This window comes from Paramormyrops kingsleyae, chromosome 4, assembly GCF_048594095.1.
Source record: "Paramormyrops kingsleyae isolate MSU_618 chromosome 4, PKINGS_0.4, whole genome shotgun sequence".
Classification (NCBI taxonomy): Eukaryota; Metazoa; Chordata; class Actinopteri; order Osteoglossiformes; family Mormyridae; genus Paramormyrops; species Paramormyrops kingsleyae.
The window spans coordinates 9,677,896-9,696,096 of NC_132800.1; the positions used below are offsets into that span (position 1 = coordinate 9,677,896).

General features: G+C 42.5%; 1 protein-coding gene across 1 annotated transcript; it reads left to right on the forward strand.

Moving 5' to 3' along the window:
• The first annotated feature begins 329 nt into the window (after positions 1–329).
• On the forward strand, positions 330–5,271 carry LOC111861127 (uncharacterized). Its single transcript, XM_072711676.1, has 8 exons — positions 330–1,148; positions 1,280–1,603; positions 3,319–3,514; positions 3,667–3,749; positions 3,927–3,964; positions 4,248–4,313; positions 4,740–4,799; positions 5,007–5,271. The coding sequence occupies exons 1-8, from the start codon at positions 962–964 to the stop codon at positions 5,028–5,030; spliced, it is 978 nt and encodes a 325-aa protein (XP_072567777.1). The 5' UTR covers positions 330–961; the 3' UTR covers positions 5,031–5,271.
• Positions 5,272–18,201: the final 12,930 nt, after the last annotated feature.

Here is an 18,201-nt window from a genome sequence, read left to right on the forward strand (position 1 = left end):
CAGTCAATATATGTTTCTTTTAATTGCTTTGCCTTGTTGTTGGGCATCATTAAAAGTACATTGACTGTTATTTCGTGATCATTTTTATTAGTGATACTATTTTGTTACAAGTTTCTCTGTTCCATACATGTCAACTTGGCCAAATTGGAAATGGTGAGATGGATAATTAAAAGAAAACCTGCACTATTTCGTAATAACAGTGAGCCATCAAACAAAGGCAGGGTCTTCTTACACACAGTGGGGCACTAATTTGAAACTGATATATTCTAATGCCTAGAGGAGCAGAGGGCAACAGTAATACTTGCCGAACAGGGGTGGGGGGGGGGGTTTCTGACAGTGAAACTTGACCTTCCCCATGTTGTCGTTTTGTCTTTGGTTTGGCCACATGAGAAACATTGACATTTTCATCTCACTGCCATGGTAACATAAAACTATGAGTCTTGTGGGCAAACCATCAGAATTGTCATCTGTGGTGTTCAATGTGTGCTGATTGTCTGCAGGAAGTATGTGAGTACTTATAGTAACTGGTATATAAGCCAAAACAACTCCAAACACAGGTATTTAATTTAAGTTTAAACTTAGTTATTTAGATTAAATTAGTTTTTTTGTATATATACTAAACATGCAAACTTGAATTTACTCACATGTTGAATTGCATAATTTATTGCATTGAAAATAACAATGTTTCATAGGGTGAAAGGAGATTTACATGGATGCCGTAGAAATGCTGGGTAAATAAAACACAGTCTAAGAAATAGGTTCTGCCAGTGACTGTATAGACTGTGAGTTGCTAAGTCACCATTTACATGATGTCCCTGCAGGTGGTGACAGTGTGAGGACGTTCGGGTATTTAACTGTGCAGAGTGGAGAATCTCTCACCATCCCATGTTTCTATGATCAGAAGTATAAAGACCATGTGAAATACTGGTGTAGAGGGAAATTATGGTCCTCCTGTACAATCATGGCACGCACAGACTCACCACAGAGCTCCAGTAAAGTGTCAATCACTGATAGTCCCGCCAAGCTAGTTTTCAATGTGACCATGAGGAACTTGGAGACAAGTGACACTGGTATCTACTGGTGTGCTGTAGAGATTGGTGGAATTGGTGAGATGGATGACTTCCAGTCTCTCTTGATAGAGGTTAAAGGTAAGATGCAATGACTTTCACAAATTTTAATCCCAGTGAAGTATTTGCATACTGATTTCATACAATGCCCATATACTGATTTTTGATTAAAATAAATGAACAGTACCTGATTTTTTTTCCTGTTCACACAGCTGCTCGGAGTGTGAGGACTGTGAGCTGGATATCTGCAGAGAGAGGAGGATCTGTCACCATCCCATGTTACTATGATCAGAAGCATAAACACCATGTGAAGTACTGGTGTAGAGGGCGTGATTGGAATTCCTGCTCCACATTGGCACGTTCTGACTCCAATCAGCCAGCAGGGAAAACGTCAATCACCAATGACCCCGCCCACCTGGTCTTTAATGTGACCATGAGGAACCTGCAGGAAACGGACTCTGACACTTACTGGTGTGCTGTGGAGATTCACGGGGCAGCAGATGATGGTGTCTATCTACAGCTGATGGTGATGGAAGGTGAATTATATGTCTATATGTCTAAATATTCTGTATACTCCCTTTGGCCGAGGATAAAAAATGACCTACCTTTGCCACATTCCTATGATACAGCCTCTTGACTGAATTTTAATGATTACACCAGTTTTACATGAAGAAGCAACCTGCTACACATGAATAAATGTTTATAGCTATTCTTGTAGGTCTTTATCACAAACTGTGATGCCATCCTGCCCTGATCACCTTAGAATTATGAGCACTATTCAAGCTTATTCTTAGATAAAAATGTCTCTGTCTTAGCTTGATGGTCTTCAGGGAGTTTTTCCTCATCTGAAGCTGACTCGTCATGATCCGGGTTATACTCCTGCCCTTCATCTTCTTCAGAGATCCCGTCCTCCTCTATTTGATTGTGCTCTTGTTCCGCCGGTACATCCTATGAAGTCAACAGATCAAGGACCCGTTAGACAGTGTACCATGCAATTATGGGTTCATCAGCGTTCATAAAAGGTCCTGGCGCCTTCCAGCACCTTTTATAGGAATATGACCCCCTCTCCCACCCCATTACCCATTCTATTTGAGAAAGCAATACTTTCCCATGAGAAATATGCTTTTTTGATGCATTGTGTGATATAGTATCTGGGACTTTCTAAGAAGTTTGGTCAGGTGTGAAGTTGGGGGACAGGCAATACTGTAAATTTATGGGAAAGTTTTTCTTTTCTTCGGAACATGCACATCTATCTATCTATCTATCTGTCTATCTATCTATCTATCTATCTATCTATCTATCTATCTATCTATCTATCTATCTATCAATCATGCTCTCTAACTGAAGAAATATCAAGATACTATTGAATCAGGTCATTTATTATGGTGGTGTAATGGTTGGCACTGTTGTCTCACACTGCTGGGACTGGGGTTGGTGTCTCCGCCATGGTCCTATGTGTGTGGAGTTTGTTTGGTCTTCCTGTGTCATTCTGGGCTTCCCTGCTGGTGCGTTGGTTTCCCCCCGGTCCAAAAACATACCAAATTGTGAGTGTGCCCTGTGAAAGGTTGGTGCCCTGTGATGGGTTGGTGCCCCATCCTGGGTTGGTGCCCCATCCTGGGTTGTCCCCTGCCTTGTGCCTATAGACCCCCCATGACCTTGAATAGGACAAGCAGTTACAGAGGATGGATGGATGTTTATTATGTTTTTACAGTTGTTGTAAATAATATCTTAGTGGCTTAATTTGTCTATAAATTATTTTCTGTGTCAGAAATTATCCAAAGGTGATCTTTGTACCCTGATTGTCTACAGCTTTCATTATAATATTCATAAAAGCAAATTTTGTCATTTGGTCATTTTAGGAATTCATCAATTTGCATGCACAAAGAAAATGATTTTCCCCACTGTTAAACTCAGAAATGGCCCAATGTGTCATTTTTGACCTGAAAGACATGGAGGTTAAGCAGACTGAAATGTATTATTATTATTATTATTATTGTTATTGTTGTTGTTGTTAATATTTTTACTACTACTACTACTTTACATGCAATGGACAGAGTGACTGTGATACAGTTTTGATTACAAGGTGAATAGTCAGTAATGAAATCTTTAAGCTCCATATGGCCTATATTTTTAGTATTTTTTAGCTGGTTGTATATTCATCTTTATTAAACATCTCTTTTACAAAATTGTGTAACTATGATTTAAGTTATTTAAAATGCGTTTACTGCTATCTTTACCTGGTCTTCCACAGCAACAGCAGTTTCACCCAAACAGGGAGAGCTGACTACAGCTTTACAGCAGACAGAAAGTTTTACTTCATCTACACAGCAGAGAGACGGTTTCACTTCAGCAACAAAACACCCAACAGGATGGGCTGTGACCACATGTCCCTCTGGTGCCTTGACTTCCACCACCAATAAGAATCTGACCAGCACACAGTCACAGAGGTAAATTGCCAAACCAATTTATTTATCTGGAAACTTCTTTAAAAAGTGTACATTAAATATTGAAACCAGGATAAGTAAAAACCTGTCATGGATCCTGCATGAAACCCCTGCATGTCTTAAACCTTCACTTTCCTTCTCTTGTTCTTCTCCAGTCAGATGATCCTTCTGTTGACACTGGTGCTCCTTTTCCTCATAGTCACTGTTATGATCATCTGGATTCTGCGAAGAACAACCAGTGAGAAAAAAACACAAATAAACATTTACCCGAATTTGAACCACATTATTTGATTATTGATGTTATTTTCTTTTTAATTCATAATTTCATTAATCAGATAGTAATTCTAGTTCTCAAAGCTTGCATTGATCAACACAGATGTGAATGAAGCTCAGCTTTACCATCATGTCCCTGCAGAAACGCTGATCAGTAACACAAACAGACCCAGCCACCCTGTGAGTGTCCATTTCTGCATCTGCATCTGTGTTTGTTGCACATTACCAGTGTGACCCACATAATGCATGTCGCTTATACAGTACCAGCATATGTTGTGCTCTGATGCTTGTGGACCAGCATATCCTATTTTATCTCTCACATTAGTTTGAAAATATACACACTCTGTGGAGTCAGTTCTTAGAGAAAAGGCATAAAAAAGACAGAGCTGATGGATGTTTATGATGGATGAAATTTATTAGGAAAAGGCTAATGCAGATATATGGGGTTGTTTCATCTCCACAGACCACAGAGCCTGGAGATGAGCTGATCTACAGCAGCATGGTCTTTAAGAAACCATCAGCACAACCTGTGAGTTGAGTAAAATGTTTCCCTTTAGATAAATGAAATGATTTCTGATTACCTCAGTTATGTAGGCAGGATAAATATTAACATGTGACACGTTCTGAAACCGTATTGTATGGGGAACGTTATATGATTACAGTATCCATTTACAGTGTGTGTCCTCTCTGTAATTATACAGTGTAACAGTAATGGTGCATGATTACAGTATCCATTTGCAGTGTGTCCAGTCTGTTCTTATCCAGTGTAACAGTAATGGTACATGATTATAGTATGCATTTACAGTATATATACTCTCTGTAATTATACAGTGTAACCGTAATGGTCAATGACTACAGTATCCATTTACAGTGTATGTACTCTCTGTAATTATACAGTGTAACCGTAATGGTACATGACTACAGTATCCATTTACAGTGTTTGTTCCCTCTCTAGCCCTCTGTAGACCCTGGGGATGAAGTGACATACAGCTCAATAATCTACAGGACAGACAGGGTAAGATTCCCCTGTATAACAGTAGCTAATATGAGACTGCATGCAGAAACCCAGACACAACCATTAGGATATAAATAAATAATTTACCAACTCTGTAACAAAGACAGATGGATTGCCTGTTACAGTAAATGGAGTTCATAAAGTCACCTGTAAAATCCCCTTTCATAGACCATAATGTCTCATCATAAGTGTGTTTTCTCCCCTCAGAATGCCCCCTGCCCCCCCCTCTGATGTGACCTACGCTGCTGTGGGGCCAAAGTAGAAAAGGATCTTTTAAAGTCCTTGGACTGCCTGCGATGCCCTCAGAACAGGGGAAATGTATCTGAAGGAGACGCCATTTGTAGATATTTGTGTTGGCCTGTTAAAGCTCATGCCCCCACCCCCCACCAAAAACAGAGTAAGGTAATTATTTAAATGAGTCATTTTGTTAGACCGCTTCCTGTTTCTTTGTCTTGTTGAGTAAAATAACAATACAGAGGTAAACAAAGTTACATATTTGTGTTCTTGGTGACTATACAGCGTAAACTGTGGCCCAGCCTGGAAATGCTGGCAATATAAACATCCCTGCTGCTGGGCTTGGTGCTGAGTCTCATAGCCCTGAGGGTTCGAGTCACTGGACTTGTTATGGACTCTTGTACTGTTGCATTTCCCTCACTTTAATCTCTCTTCTCTGTCCTAGACCATGATTCTTGCCTTTGTCCTTTTGTTGCTGCTACTAATTAGCATTGTTGCAATGCTGAAATTATGACCTCGATACCAATACCACTTTAAATATCACGATACTGGTACTGCAATGATACCATTTAAGAAAAAAACAGTTAAGTATTGTTCATGATAAATTATACACTTATTTCACTGAATCATATCACTGAAATTAAAAACATGGTTTGAATCAGAAATTATTTTAATGATTAAAGAATATTAGGAATTATGCATAGAAACCACAAGATCATAATCACAAGACTGAAAAATGAATGGCTCATGAGCATAGCGGGATATGCTAATCTAGCCAGTGCTTCAATATAAAAAAAAAACTTCCTGCACAGCTCATTGTGCTTGGTTATTCAACCACTTAAACCACGGCGCTGTATAATAACTTGTAGATACCGATGTTAGGATACGTTAATATCATCAAACTATCTGTTTGCCATCTTGTGACCATGCAGGATTCTGCACTATATGTACACACTTGGATTTGCTTTGGAATATTAAACCATTAGCAATGTCTGTAATAGTGTAGTCAGTACCATTGTAATGGTTTATATGGTAACCCATAAAGAGGCAGCTCACGCCAAAAAACAATGCAATAAATGATGCAATTCAGCATGTGAGTAAATTCAAGTTTGCAGAAGAAAAACTAATCTAATCTAAATCACTAATTTCAAATTTAAAGTATTTAATACCTGAGTTTTGAGTTTTGTGATATATATCAATTGCTGAGTATTCACATACTTCCTGTAGACAAACAGCCACAAGTGTCAAGTCTGACGGTTTGCCCACAAGACCGGTAGTCTTATGTTGCCATGGCAACGAGATTAAAATCTCGTGGTTTGTCATGTGGCCAAACCAAACGAAGACGACATGGGCGAACTCAAGCTTCACTGCCAGACCCCCCCCCACCCCTGGTTGGCAAGTTTTACCATTGTCACCCACTCCTCTGGGCATCAAAATATATCAGTTTCACACCAGTGTCCCGCTGTATGTAAGGAGATGCCACAGTGTTACCATCAAATTGTGCTCTTTTTTTTATCTCCCATTTCACTGTGTTAAATGCAACCAGTTTGACATGTCAACGACATGGAATAATAAATGATGCCCAACATTAAGACCAAGTAATTAAATATAACATCCATATGTAGCTGGATGAGTATTTATGTTGCTGCCCCTTTAATTCGCCCAATAGCAAAGTGATGTGAATGTGGGCTCTCTATATAGGTCAGTAGTGATGGGGGGGGGGGAACCTGACGCTGAGAGCCTGGTCCACTTCCGGTTACCCGACTTCTCCTTTTTGTCATAGGTATGGGGTGGCTTGTCCACAGTCTGGTGCTGCTTTTTTTGTGCTTGACTCAGTGGTCACTTTTGACTTCTACCCGCGTCGTGTGGATCCCCTGTTGGAAGCAACTGTTTCATGGTCTGCGACTGGAACTGCAGGTGCAGGGTGGTGCCTGCAGGGGGCACCATAAATGTCACTGATTTAGCTGCTGCGGCTTGGCCTGCTCTGCTGCCACCCTGCTTGCTCTGCCGCTGCTGCTCTGCCTTTTTGTCTTTTATGCTCTGCTTTTTATGCGCTGCCTTTTCTTGTTTGTTTTGTTGTTTATTTTTTTTTGCTAAGAGTCTAAGGAGGGCCGGGGTGTGTGCTGGTTCGCGAAAGCTGGTGGTGTCTCCTACAATTGTGTGCAGTCTGTGTGTTACAGCACAGGGTGGGTTTGTCTTGCCATGAGTGTGCGCCACATACTCTATGCAGTGTCTTTTACGGAGAATGTCAACCTGATATCCCAGTTGGTCTGCCTTTCAACGGTGTCAAATCAGACTCGCCACAACCTGAATGTTGAATTTATTTACCATAATTTTAATGTGTTAACCTGCAGGATTAACACATTCACCTGTCCTATTCCAGAGCTCTTTACCGAAAGCTATGGGTGCAAGGCAGGGAATAACCTAGGATAGGGTGCCAACATATAATATGCATATCATTTACACCTACAGACAATGTGGTAACTCCAATCCACCTCAGCATGTTTTTGGACTGTTGGGCATATACATAACATAAGAACCTGGAGGAAACCCCACATGGAGAACATTCAAACTCCACACACATGGGACCAGAGCAGAGACTCAAACCCTGGTACCAGAGATGTAAAGCAGCATTTCTAACCAATGTGCCACTCCCAACATAAAACCTGTTAAAATATTTTATAGCAATGAATTGTTTTTCTAAGAAAATTTGCCATCAGTCTAAAAATATAAACTGCTATAGTTCAGTTTTATGATCCTTTCTAGTGAAATCATGAACATTCTGTAATGGTAAATAGTTCTGTTTTACCTGGCAATGTAATGAAGATGATGTGGAGGAGGAAGAGGAGAGGAGCCATGACTGAGTCTGTCAGAGACCCCAGCCCTCTGCAGACTGGCTCTCTCTTCCTGGTCTGCTCTGATACCCCTGATATCTTTGTTCTCAGACAAAATAAGGTGCAACACATGCGCACAGTAACATGTAGCAAATGCACAGACACTGTGTGATTACACGTCTCTGTGGGGTCTATAGGATCTCTATGGAGGGCCACTGTGTACCTGACCAGAAAAAGGGGGAAGAAATGATGCTGACTGAGGTGTTTTGGTTATTGTCTGGTCCTCTGGATGCAGCATCTGTAGTTCATTGTGAGCTATGTGGTAAACCACACCCTGCGAGTGTGTCAGTGACACTGTGCCACTCACAGAAAGCCCATGCAAACAGTGAAGCTGCTGTAGCTTGTCTGTGGGTGAAGCCACCAACCTCTCTTGTTGGTGGAGACTCAAGGCCCTGGTGTGAGAGCTGGAGAGCAAGGAAGCCCAGAGGGATGTAAACTGAACCAGAGATTAAGGAGGAGAGGATGAATCCAGACTGGAAGTGGAGATAAGCGACAACTGACATCCACGGAGGAGGATTAAAAGCAGCGGTGGAGGATTTAGAGGAGATACCACAGGGAGTCACCGGAGACTGAAAAGAGGACAAAATGAGAGGATTGCCAGTGTTGCGCGGGATACCAGTACTGAAAAGGTACCGTGGGACCACATTTTTTAAAGCTGTTCAGTATTACATTTCTTTAGTACCAGTGTTGTGGTTTAAGTGGTGATCCTAGTAACTAGTGGCATGCGTTCACTTATTTTTGCAGAAGATGGAAGCAGATTCATCAAGTTTGGAGAGCCAAATAAGATAAATCAAAATACTCTAATGTAGAAAAGACCCCACATGTCTGTAAAATATGGCAAACATGCATGCAGTTGTAAAGGTGATGTAGTAGCCTATGGATATTAAATTGAATAGCTTATGAAAAAAGATTGTGGTTTAAATATATATTTTTAGTAAACAGAGGTACATGTATGGATAATTTCCAAATATATGCAGTTTATTTCACAAATTATTTCAAAATTGATGAATGTACCATTACCACACATCCGCAACGATAAATAAACAAATAAACCGGATTGTATGGGGAACGTATGGTTACAGTATCCATTTACATTGTGTGTTCTCTTTGTAATTGTACAGTGTAACAGTTAGGCCTCGTTCACACGGACGTCTGTACCAGGTGAGCGCCAACTGTTTTTCTGCTCATTGGAGCAAATCAAAGCGTCCACACGGGCGTTCAGCACCGGCGTTCGGCCGGCTACGCGTTCAGGTGGCGTCAAATAAACGCTGCATGCAACAGCTTTATGTTCTGTAATTTATAACGATAAGTAAAGAACAGCTGGAAAATACAATTGGTATCAATGTAAATTGTTCAATTGGCACGTTGAAATGTTATTAGTAATGGACATTCCTCCCCCTTGTGTCCAATATCGGTGCTACAAAGAATGTCTCTAAGTTCTAGTCCCTTACGCTGAATGGCCACAACAGTGTTACTTAAATAAACCTCAATACAATAGCATTTAAATGTATTTACTAACAACCTAATTCTAGTTTAATGGTAGAATATGTACACAGTTAAGAACCCCATACATACTCAGACACAAATATGCACAGAAGATGAGTCTCTGACTTAACTGTTAATCTTTTGGTTCCCAAATAATTAATAATGTTTCATAATTATTTTCCATGGTGTATATTATCTATCACCCTGTCACTTTTTCCTATTGCACACAGGCATTCTTTAGACATTTTATTTATGTTGATTACGGAGGAGAGGATGCTTTTTCTCTTTGAACACCACCCTCTTGTGGTCTTTATTTGTTACGCCAGCAGATGCTTCAGTCCCAAGACAAATTCATTATTCGAACCTCAAGGCAATAGAAGCACAAGATTTCTGATCCATACAATTCACACTCTCATGGACAGAGGACATTCCAAAAGCTCCAGCGTTTATCACTGACCCCTGCAATACACAGCAAGCTGTCAGTACGATGCCTCTTTGCTTATGTGCTATTTGCCCATTCAAGTTCCAGAACAGACAACACTGCATTAAGTAAGGAATAATTGACGACGGGCCGTTGAATTATTAGAAAAATAATGCACACCCGAGGTGGTAATGCGGCCACGACGCGAAGCGGAGTGGCCGTTACACCTCGGGTGTGCATTATTTTTCTAATAATTCAACGGTCCGGAGTCAATTATTCCGCTTATACTACGGTTGCCACACCTCAAGACATCGATCAGATGATATATTTCAAGGGATTCGTCCGGTTTTTCTACTTAAATCGCTATTGTGAGTAGGATTATTTCTTCCGCATCTCATCCAACGACTCTTTTGCTAGTTCCAAAACGTCATTAGCTGTTGTTTTTTTGGTGTTTTCTTCGTGTTTTTCTCCCTCGAGTATGTCTAGCTGTTCTTCGCTGATCGTTTTATGTCTTTTGTTGTTGCTGGCTGCCTTTGATGTCCGCTTCCGTTTATGTTGTTTTTCATCTGGACTGTCTAATACTGCTGCAGCCCAGTTGTTGAAAGTTTCATATTCACCGTAAATATTAAAATTTACTTTCGGAAAATCGTCTGTCATGTTGTTGTTTTTGTTAGTCCTGTGTGCTGTATAGGTACTGTATGCTAATTTCCGTTATTAAAGTTAACTATGCGGAGTGATATGGAACTGTAATACGGTCAAGAGAGCTGCCTGGAACTACGTTCGCCGTGCGTTTCCCTGAAAATAATTGCACACCTCAGAACGTTCGTCAGCCAATCAGATTCAAGCATTCAACGGTCCCGTAGTATAAAGAAATGTTAGGTGATCTCGCCGATCGGTTTTAACCACAAGGTGGGTTTTATTCACCTGTACCAATCATACTGACAACCCACTCAGATGGCCCACAATGCCCATCGCCCTGCTTACTCCTAACACTCATGCATACATACACACACACACGCACACACGCACACAAACACACTGTATACAATGATTAACATTAAACACTATGCATGTGTGGCAATAAAACACCTATACTGACTTTTATTTCTTTAAATTCTGTTCGATACCAGCAATACAGTAAATTTGACCTGACTTGAGTAAGATAAAATTTCTTTATTAAAGCAGGGTGCACCCAGAGTTGACATCAAAGAAACAGGGTATCCCGTTCCAAAGAAGCAAACCCCTGAACAACAGAAAGGCTCCGTTCTTATACATTTCTTTAACTCCCCTAAAATGAATCTTCTACCCCATTGCATAAGATGGAAAGGCGGTGATCTCAGGCACCTCCACATTCCTCTAGGCCCAGCGACAGACATCCAGTTGCCATCAGCTGCATCCCAGCCTTGCTAGCCCTTCACATATTGCTACTCAGTCCAATCCATGCAATCAAGCAAATCATATTAAACATAGCACACATATTATAATACATAAGAATATACTTCTGTTTCTCTATTCAGTATTTCTGTCTGCTCCTCCATTATCTTCCTCTGCGGCATTGAGCAGCCAGTGTAATGCATCTTGTTTTCTCAGCAAGGCAAAGGAGTCTCCGATTATTTTCAGAAACAGGCGGTTTCAGCTTCCAGTTTCAGAGTCAGCGCAAGACACACATACAAACATTTTTTTGCCTAAGGCCTTAGACATTGACAGCACTGCCTCTACACACCCCTCCCAGCCCTACTGGAATTCTTCTTCCACACATGACATTACAATACAGCACAATGACATGGCAACTATGGAGAAATTATTACAAATTATTACCAAGCCAACCTCCACGTTGTCTGATGGTACCTTCAGTGCTACAAAACTATTATTAAGTCATAAACAACCTTCCCACTGTCACGCCCCGCCGGTGGACCGATGGGAGGCGGTTGGCCCCAACCAATACCGGGACTCTACGTTAGATAAAAGCCCGAAAACACTGCAGCCCGGTGCGAGGTATTGTTGATGAAAAGATACATACTGAGCGTTCATTTCCCTGTCTCCCGTATAGCTCCGTTCCGCCCTGCTTGCCCTGTCCGACACTCCCTGCAACCCATCTCAACCTCCCTCCTGCCCTTCCTCCCCTTGCTCTTCCTCCTTGTGAATTCCCCGTGTGCCTTGTCTGTGTCTTCGGACGAACCCACCGGTTATCGACCCCTTTGCCTGCGACCCTGACTACGGTTCCGGATCATGACCCTGGCCTTCTGGTTGTTCCCGATCTCCTGGTTTTCGACGCTGCCTGCACGACCACGTCTCTGCCCGCTCCCAGTCTCTGTTCCATCGGCACAGCCAAATAAAGGCTCTGTTAACAATCCCTCTGTTGGTCTGAGCGGGTTTGTGACACCCACTGCTTTGCTACTCAAATGAGAAGGGTCCAGCAGTAGAAAAGAGCCTCGCTTATCGTGGATCTATGGAGGTGGATCACTGTGTGTGACGTCACTGACATGCTATCCATCATCCCTTACAATAGGTGGCAGTAGTATATGCAAACTGGTGTCCCATGGTAATAATGGAGAAGAAAAGGCCATTCATGGGAATGTGTCCGAATTCAGGGGCTGCATCCTTATAAGGATGAATTTGAAGACTGAATGTATCACAGCGATGCAACAAGCTTGTCTCATTTCAAAGGGTCCTTCAAATGCAGCCCAGAAATGCATCCTTCTTTTTCATGAAGGATCCACCTGCTCCATGAAGGATACATCCAATGGATTCTACTCAGGCTAACATATCCCAAGATTCACTGTGCAGAGATGGGTGTGCCCCAGCTAGGGGATAGGAACAGCGCTTCGTGACTCAATGTTAAGGGTAGGAACAACCGGTGACTCAAATAGGAAATTACACAGAACATCCCATTTGACAACGCTTTCTGTTTGAACTTCGATATTGGGATTTCAGCAAAAGAATAAAGTATTTTTTGTATTTGTATTTTGTATTTGTATTTTGTATTTGTATTTTGTATTTGTATTTGTATTTGTATTTTGTATTTGTATTTTGTATTTGTATTTTGTATTTGAAGAAGCCTCTGAAATGGGATAGCCTTGTCATGTCATTGTGACACATTCAATCTACTAATTCAATCTATTAGCCTTAGAAGGATGCAGCTCCTGAATTCAGACACAGCTACTGTGTAACTACTCACTGTTTGTGTGCCTTACTGTCTGGCATCAGACTTCCCTGCTTTTCCTGTTATATTTGTTGGACTATTGGAATACACGTATTTAGTATTTTTAAGGATTACCATTGAAGTATTCCCCGTTTGAATTAATCTGTTTTCATATTGTTCCTCCCTTGGTCCAAAATGCTTCACTACATATAATATGCAGTTTGTTAGAACGGATTAGAGGTACGAAGAAGCACTCCAAGAGGAATGAGCCACGATGACCTTCATTTTGAAATCCCATTAGAACCACCATATTTCTAGTTCTCCGGTTGTATACTGTATACTCATACAAAAATACAGTTGGCGCTATGGTAGGAGCATGTCAGCAGTACATTCCTAAGCACAGAGCGACTGACTAAGACCAGATCCAACTGGTGCCAGTGCTTCGAAGAAGGGTTTCTCTAGGAGACATTGTGTTGAGGCTTTGTTTGAAAGAAGGAGTTGGTTGTGCACTGGTCAAAGTATGTGCATAACTCTTGCAGTCACTGCCCATTGTTATTCATGTTTCCTACTCCATGGTGTCCAATGTAAGTGGGCAAGAATTCATGGTCAACACCCACTCTGGCATTGAAATCGCCTAGAAGGACAACTTATTCTTTATTGAGGATACTCCTAAAGGTTCTCATACAACTTGTCCTTTGTCTCAGGAGTGGCACTCAATGCAAAGCTCACTTTATACTCTGCTCATCAGAAGACTTCCTCTGCCAGAAGAAGGTGTAGTCTTTTAGGGTGCTGGAATCTGTCAGGTGAGTTTTCTGAAGGTTGGCTACTTCGACATTAAGCCTCTGGAGCTCCTTGTTGATCACAGCTGTCTTTGACATTACTAATGTCGTGGAGGTTGTCAGTGAGCCCTGTCATCATCGTACAAACTTTCCAGGTACCCAGTTTAAGAGGTGATCTCTTTCGTTGTCTTTCCTTTTCACCTGGTACAATGTTTATAACCTGCAATTTGGATTAATCCTCTTCTCCATGCACCCAATGAGGAAGGCAGGCTGTGGCGGAACAGCACCTGCTTCGCTGGGGGCCCCCAGCTTAAGGTGGTCGGTAACTGTCTAGTGCGATCCTAGAATCCCTCCCATTGATGGAAGCAGCCCCTGGCACAATCAAGCTGAGTGGCTTATAATCGGTATCTGCTACAGGTTGCCCATGAGGTGACATTCCTCTGGTCATGGGTGACTTCAATGCGACCACTGGCTGGCTACAGGGATTGTGTTGGTCCCCATGGGTCTGGAGACCGTGGTGAAAGTGACTCCATGTTCCTTGACTTTGTGAAAGGACTGCGATCCTGGTTCCAACGCCCTGAGCCGCATCGTTGAACTTGATACTCCAATACTGGGGATGCGGCGAAGGAGATCGATCACATCCTTGTGGGCAGATGCTGAAGGCTGCGGCAGAACTGCAGGGTCTAGAGAGGTGCCCAGTTTGTGAATTCTGACCACATACTTCTTGTTGCTACTCTTACGCTTACTGAGTGAAGATGAGAGTAATTTGTCTCTCTTAATGAGACATCACTCACCACGGTCAGAGCATACATTGAGACAACAGATAAGACACTCAAGTAGTGCCTTAGCCTGAGTTTCATAATACACTAGTTGAAAGGAGTGACATCAGACATCATCGGGAAAAGCCGATCCGCCAAAACAACGGCTACTCCCTGAGTATGGCAACCATCAGAGCGACCAGACCAAAAGCCTACAGAGATCTGGCCACTCCCCGGTCTGCATACCTCAGAAAGTGCTGCCACTGAATTGCGGAGTTTAAATTAGAGGAAGATGGTCATCTTGCCGGAAAGACAAGACGTTCCATGTGCCTACCCAGATAGGCCACCTCAAATTAGGACCCAAGTGTTGCTATGCAACAGGTGAAGCATTAGCACCAGACTTTCCCTGATCCTCAACAGGCCTGACCCTATTAGCTCTCCAATGGTTTCCACTCTTTGGGGGCTGAGGCTCCCGAGGACTTTCCCCCATCCCCTTCAAGATGAGTGCAGCCTTCCTGTGGGCGGCCACATCAGAGCTACTCCAGCAGAGAGCAGAAGGGGGCCATGTCTGTTTAAACTGAGCTGCTGTGACGTGTTTTACGGTGGCTGGAGTACCAATCCCACCACCAACCCACACAATATTTCCCTGCTAGTTGGAGGACCTAAAAGGAACAAAATGTCAGTGTGAAGCTAAGCTTAGTGCCTGGCCCTCTGACTGCAGCATTTCAGAAATGGCCGCCATGGTCAACATTCTGCACAACATGTTCTGTGTGGTTTATCACAAACAACACAGTGATACACCCCTACTGACTGAATCCTGTGGGTGGAAACATCTCATTGAAAGGAGGAAGGAAAGGTCTTAATTGCTTTGGCAGCAGGCAGGCTGCAAACAAGCAAATAAAAGCAAAGTGCAGCAGCTTCATGCAGAGTAGAACATCAGCAATGGCCACTGAGAGTCCATCACGACAGCAGCACAAAATCACTTTTCACAGAAAACCTCAATTAGATCCGTCAGTGACGCTGCTCCACTCACAGAAACCCCATGCAAACAATGAAGGGACTGCAGCTTGTCTGTGGGTGGAACCACCATCCTTTCTTGTTGGTGGAGACTCAAGGTTCTGGAGTGAGGGCTGGAGAGCAGGGAAACCCAGAGGGGGGTTCAAGGATGTATGTGAGTTTGAACTGAACCAGAGATTAAGGGGAAGAGGATGAATCGAGACAGGAAGAGGAAATAAGCAACAACTGACAGTCACAGAGGAGGATTCAGTGCAGCGGTGGAGGATTTAGAGGAAGTAATACCACAGGGAGTCACTACAGGCTGGAAAAGTGGACAAAATGAGAGTAGTGCCAGCACCAAAAGGACAAAGACAAAAAACATGGTCTAGGACAAAGGTGAGAGATAAAAGTGAAGGAAACGCAACAACATAAGAACCCATCACAAATGCTGTGAGTTGAACTCTTAGGTCTACGAGACTCGGCACCAAGGCCAGCAGTAGGATGTTTACACAGGGAGCTGAGATCGTCAGCTGGGCAGCAGTTTAGGGTGTATACATCACCATGAGAGGTGGCATGGTGGTGCAGTGGTTAGCACTGTCACCTCACATCTCAGGGACTTGGGAAGTCTCCACCAGGGCTCCATGTGTGTGGAGTTTGCATGTTCTCCCCGTGTTGTTATGAGGTTTCTTTTGGATACTCTCGTTTTCCCCCACAGTCCAAAACATGGTGAGGCTGATTGGGGTTACCAAATTGCCTATAGATGTGCATGTGTGTGTGTGAATGTGCCCTGCGATGGGTTGGCGGCCCATCCTGGGCTGTTACCTACCTTGTGCCTCTAGCCTCCGGCATAGGCTCTGGATGCGCAGGATAACTGGTTTCACAAAGTGGATAAAAATCACCCTGAACACAAATATATAACTCTGTCTCCCCCTAGTGCACCAGAGAAGTCACAGCACAAGTAATAAATACAGGCCTTTTTCGCAGAGCAAAGTAATTAATGAGGCGGAAATCTCCATCTACACAGGAAACATGGGTAGAGCATGCAAACTGCACCCTCAAACCTAGAGGTGCAAGGAAACAGCGGTACCCAGTGAACTGTCATTGAAAACTGATATACTGTCACTGAAAACTGAAACTGATATATTTCCAAAAATATCTTTAGGTACCATTAACCATATGATTAACAGGAGAAACACGGGGAAGTCTATTATCCTTATACATCTCATAATCACTACCAACACGTGATCAAACATTCATGTAATTCTATGAGAATTTCACATCGCTGGTGTCAAGAATAATATTCTATCACCTTCTCAGGATGGTGAACAGAGTCACAGGACACTGGGGTAGGAAGAAGAAACGGGCATTTATTTGGGGATGGGGGGTGGGGGGGGGGGGGGGGGGGGGGGCAGTGGAGATGGGTGAAAATGAAAGACAGTTGCATCGATTTCAAAAAGGGGAAAAAGCACCGAAACAAACAGGTCTTGGGTCACAGGAGGGACTACATTGTCCCACTTGTCCTGTTGCCATGGCGAGCCTCACCAGGCCTGTGGTATTGACTCATTAGTACATTAAGGGAGTGACTAAATATACTCAGTAACAAGTAAAATTAATACGGACGGCCCTCAGTATCCACAAGTTCAGCATCAACAGATTCAACCAACCACGGTTTTAAAACAGAAATGAAAAGCAAGAACAAAAATTTCCAAGGCAAAACTTGTATTTGCCACCATCATACGGAGACTATCATAATTTTCAGTCAGATGTGGGGGCGGCTGAAAGGTAACGTGGCTTCAGGTTTTGCTGTAATGGTGAGAATGAATGCCAGAGATACTCTGCTTTCTCATTACCCACAATGCTTTATTGTGCTGATAATAAAAGATGCTGCTTAAAATTCAAGCGCAAGCTATATACAAGCCAAATTCCCTTATTATTTGTGTTGTGTTTGGTATTACAAGTGACATAAAGATGGTTTAAAGTATATGGAAGGATGTGCATAGATTATATACAAATACGATGCCATTTTATAAAACGGACTAGAACATTTGTAGACTTTGGTATTCATCTTGTAACCAGTCTCCCATGGATACTGGGGGATAACTGTATTCTCAACAACAGAAACCAGTAATTAAAGGAAATATTAATTTTCCTCATACCAAGACAAACAAGCAACTCAATGAATTCCTCAGAAAAAAAGTAGAAATGCACTTATCCAATATTTGGATCAGTATCAGCGCGATCCAGACCTATTTGATGCATTGAGTATCAGAAATATGTCAGATCCACGTCCGATACTTACTTATTTCGTTTTCAGCAAAAACTAAATAGCACTTTTCTGTAAAAAGATCCTATTCCTTTTTAAATTGATTTGTACAATCAATCGCTCTACAGCTCTTTCCCATTTTACATGTTTTTAGCGGCATTCAAGCTGAATGCTAGTGCTGCCACTCAGTGTTTTTGCCACTCAGTGGCTGTGCTGCTCTGCCTGTTGTGATGTCATGCGCATACCCTTTGCAGTACGAGGATCGCAAGAACATCACATAAGAGCAGCGCCGCCCTTCCCTACACGTAGAACGATCCATGGGGGGCCCCATTTTCCGCAAGGGGATGCATTCTCTGCAAATGCCCAAAGGATGCGCATCGCCGCCCTGAGGCATGCATAGAGCACCAAGTCAGCCAATGACAGGAGAGAA

Bases quoted from the DNA above. Each gene is read 5' to 3' on its own strand.
- LOC111861127 (XM_072711676.1), top strand. From the start codon at position 962: ATGGCACGCACAGACTCACCACAGAGCTCCAGTAAAGTGTCAATCACT. The intron at 4,314-4,739 runs GTGAGTTGAGTA...TTCCCTCTCTAG, and splicing joins AGAAACCATCAGCACAACCT to CCCTCTGTAGACCCTGGGGA. The intron at 4,800-5,006 runs GTAAGATTCCCC...TTCTCCCCTCAG, and splicing joins TAATCTACAGGACAGACAGG to AATGCCCCCTGCCCCCCCCT.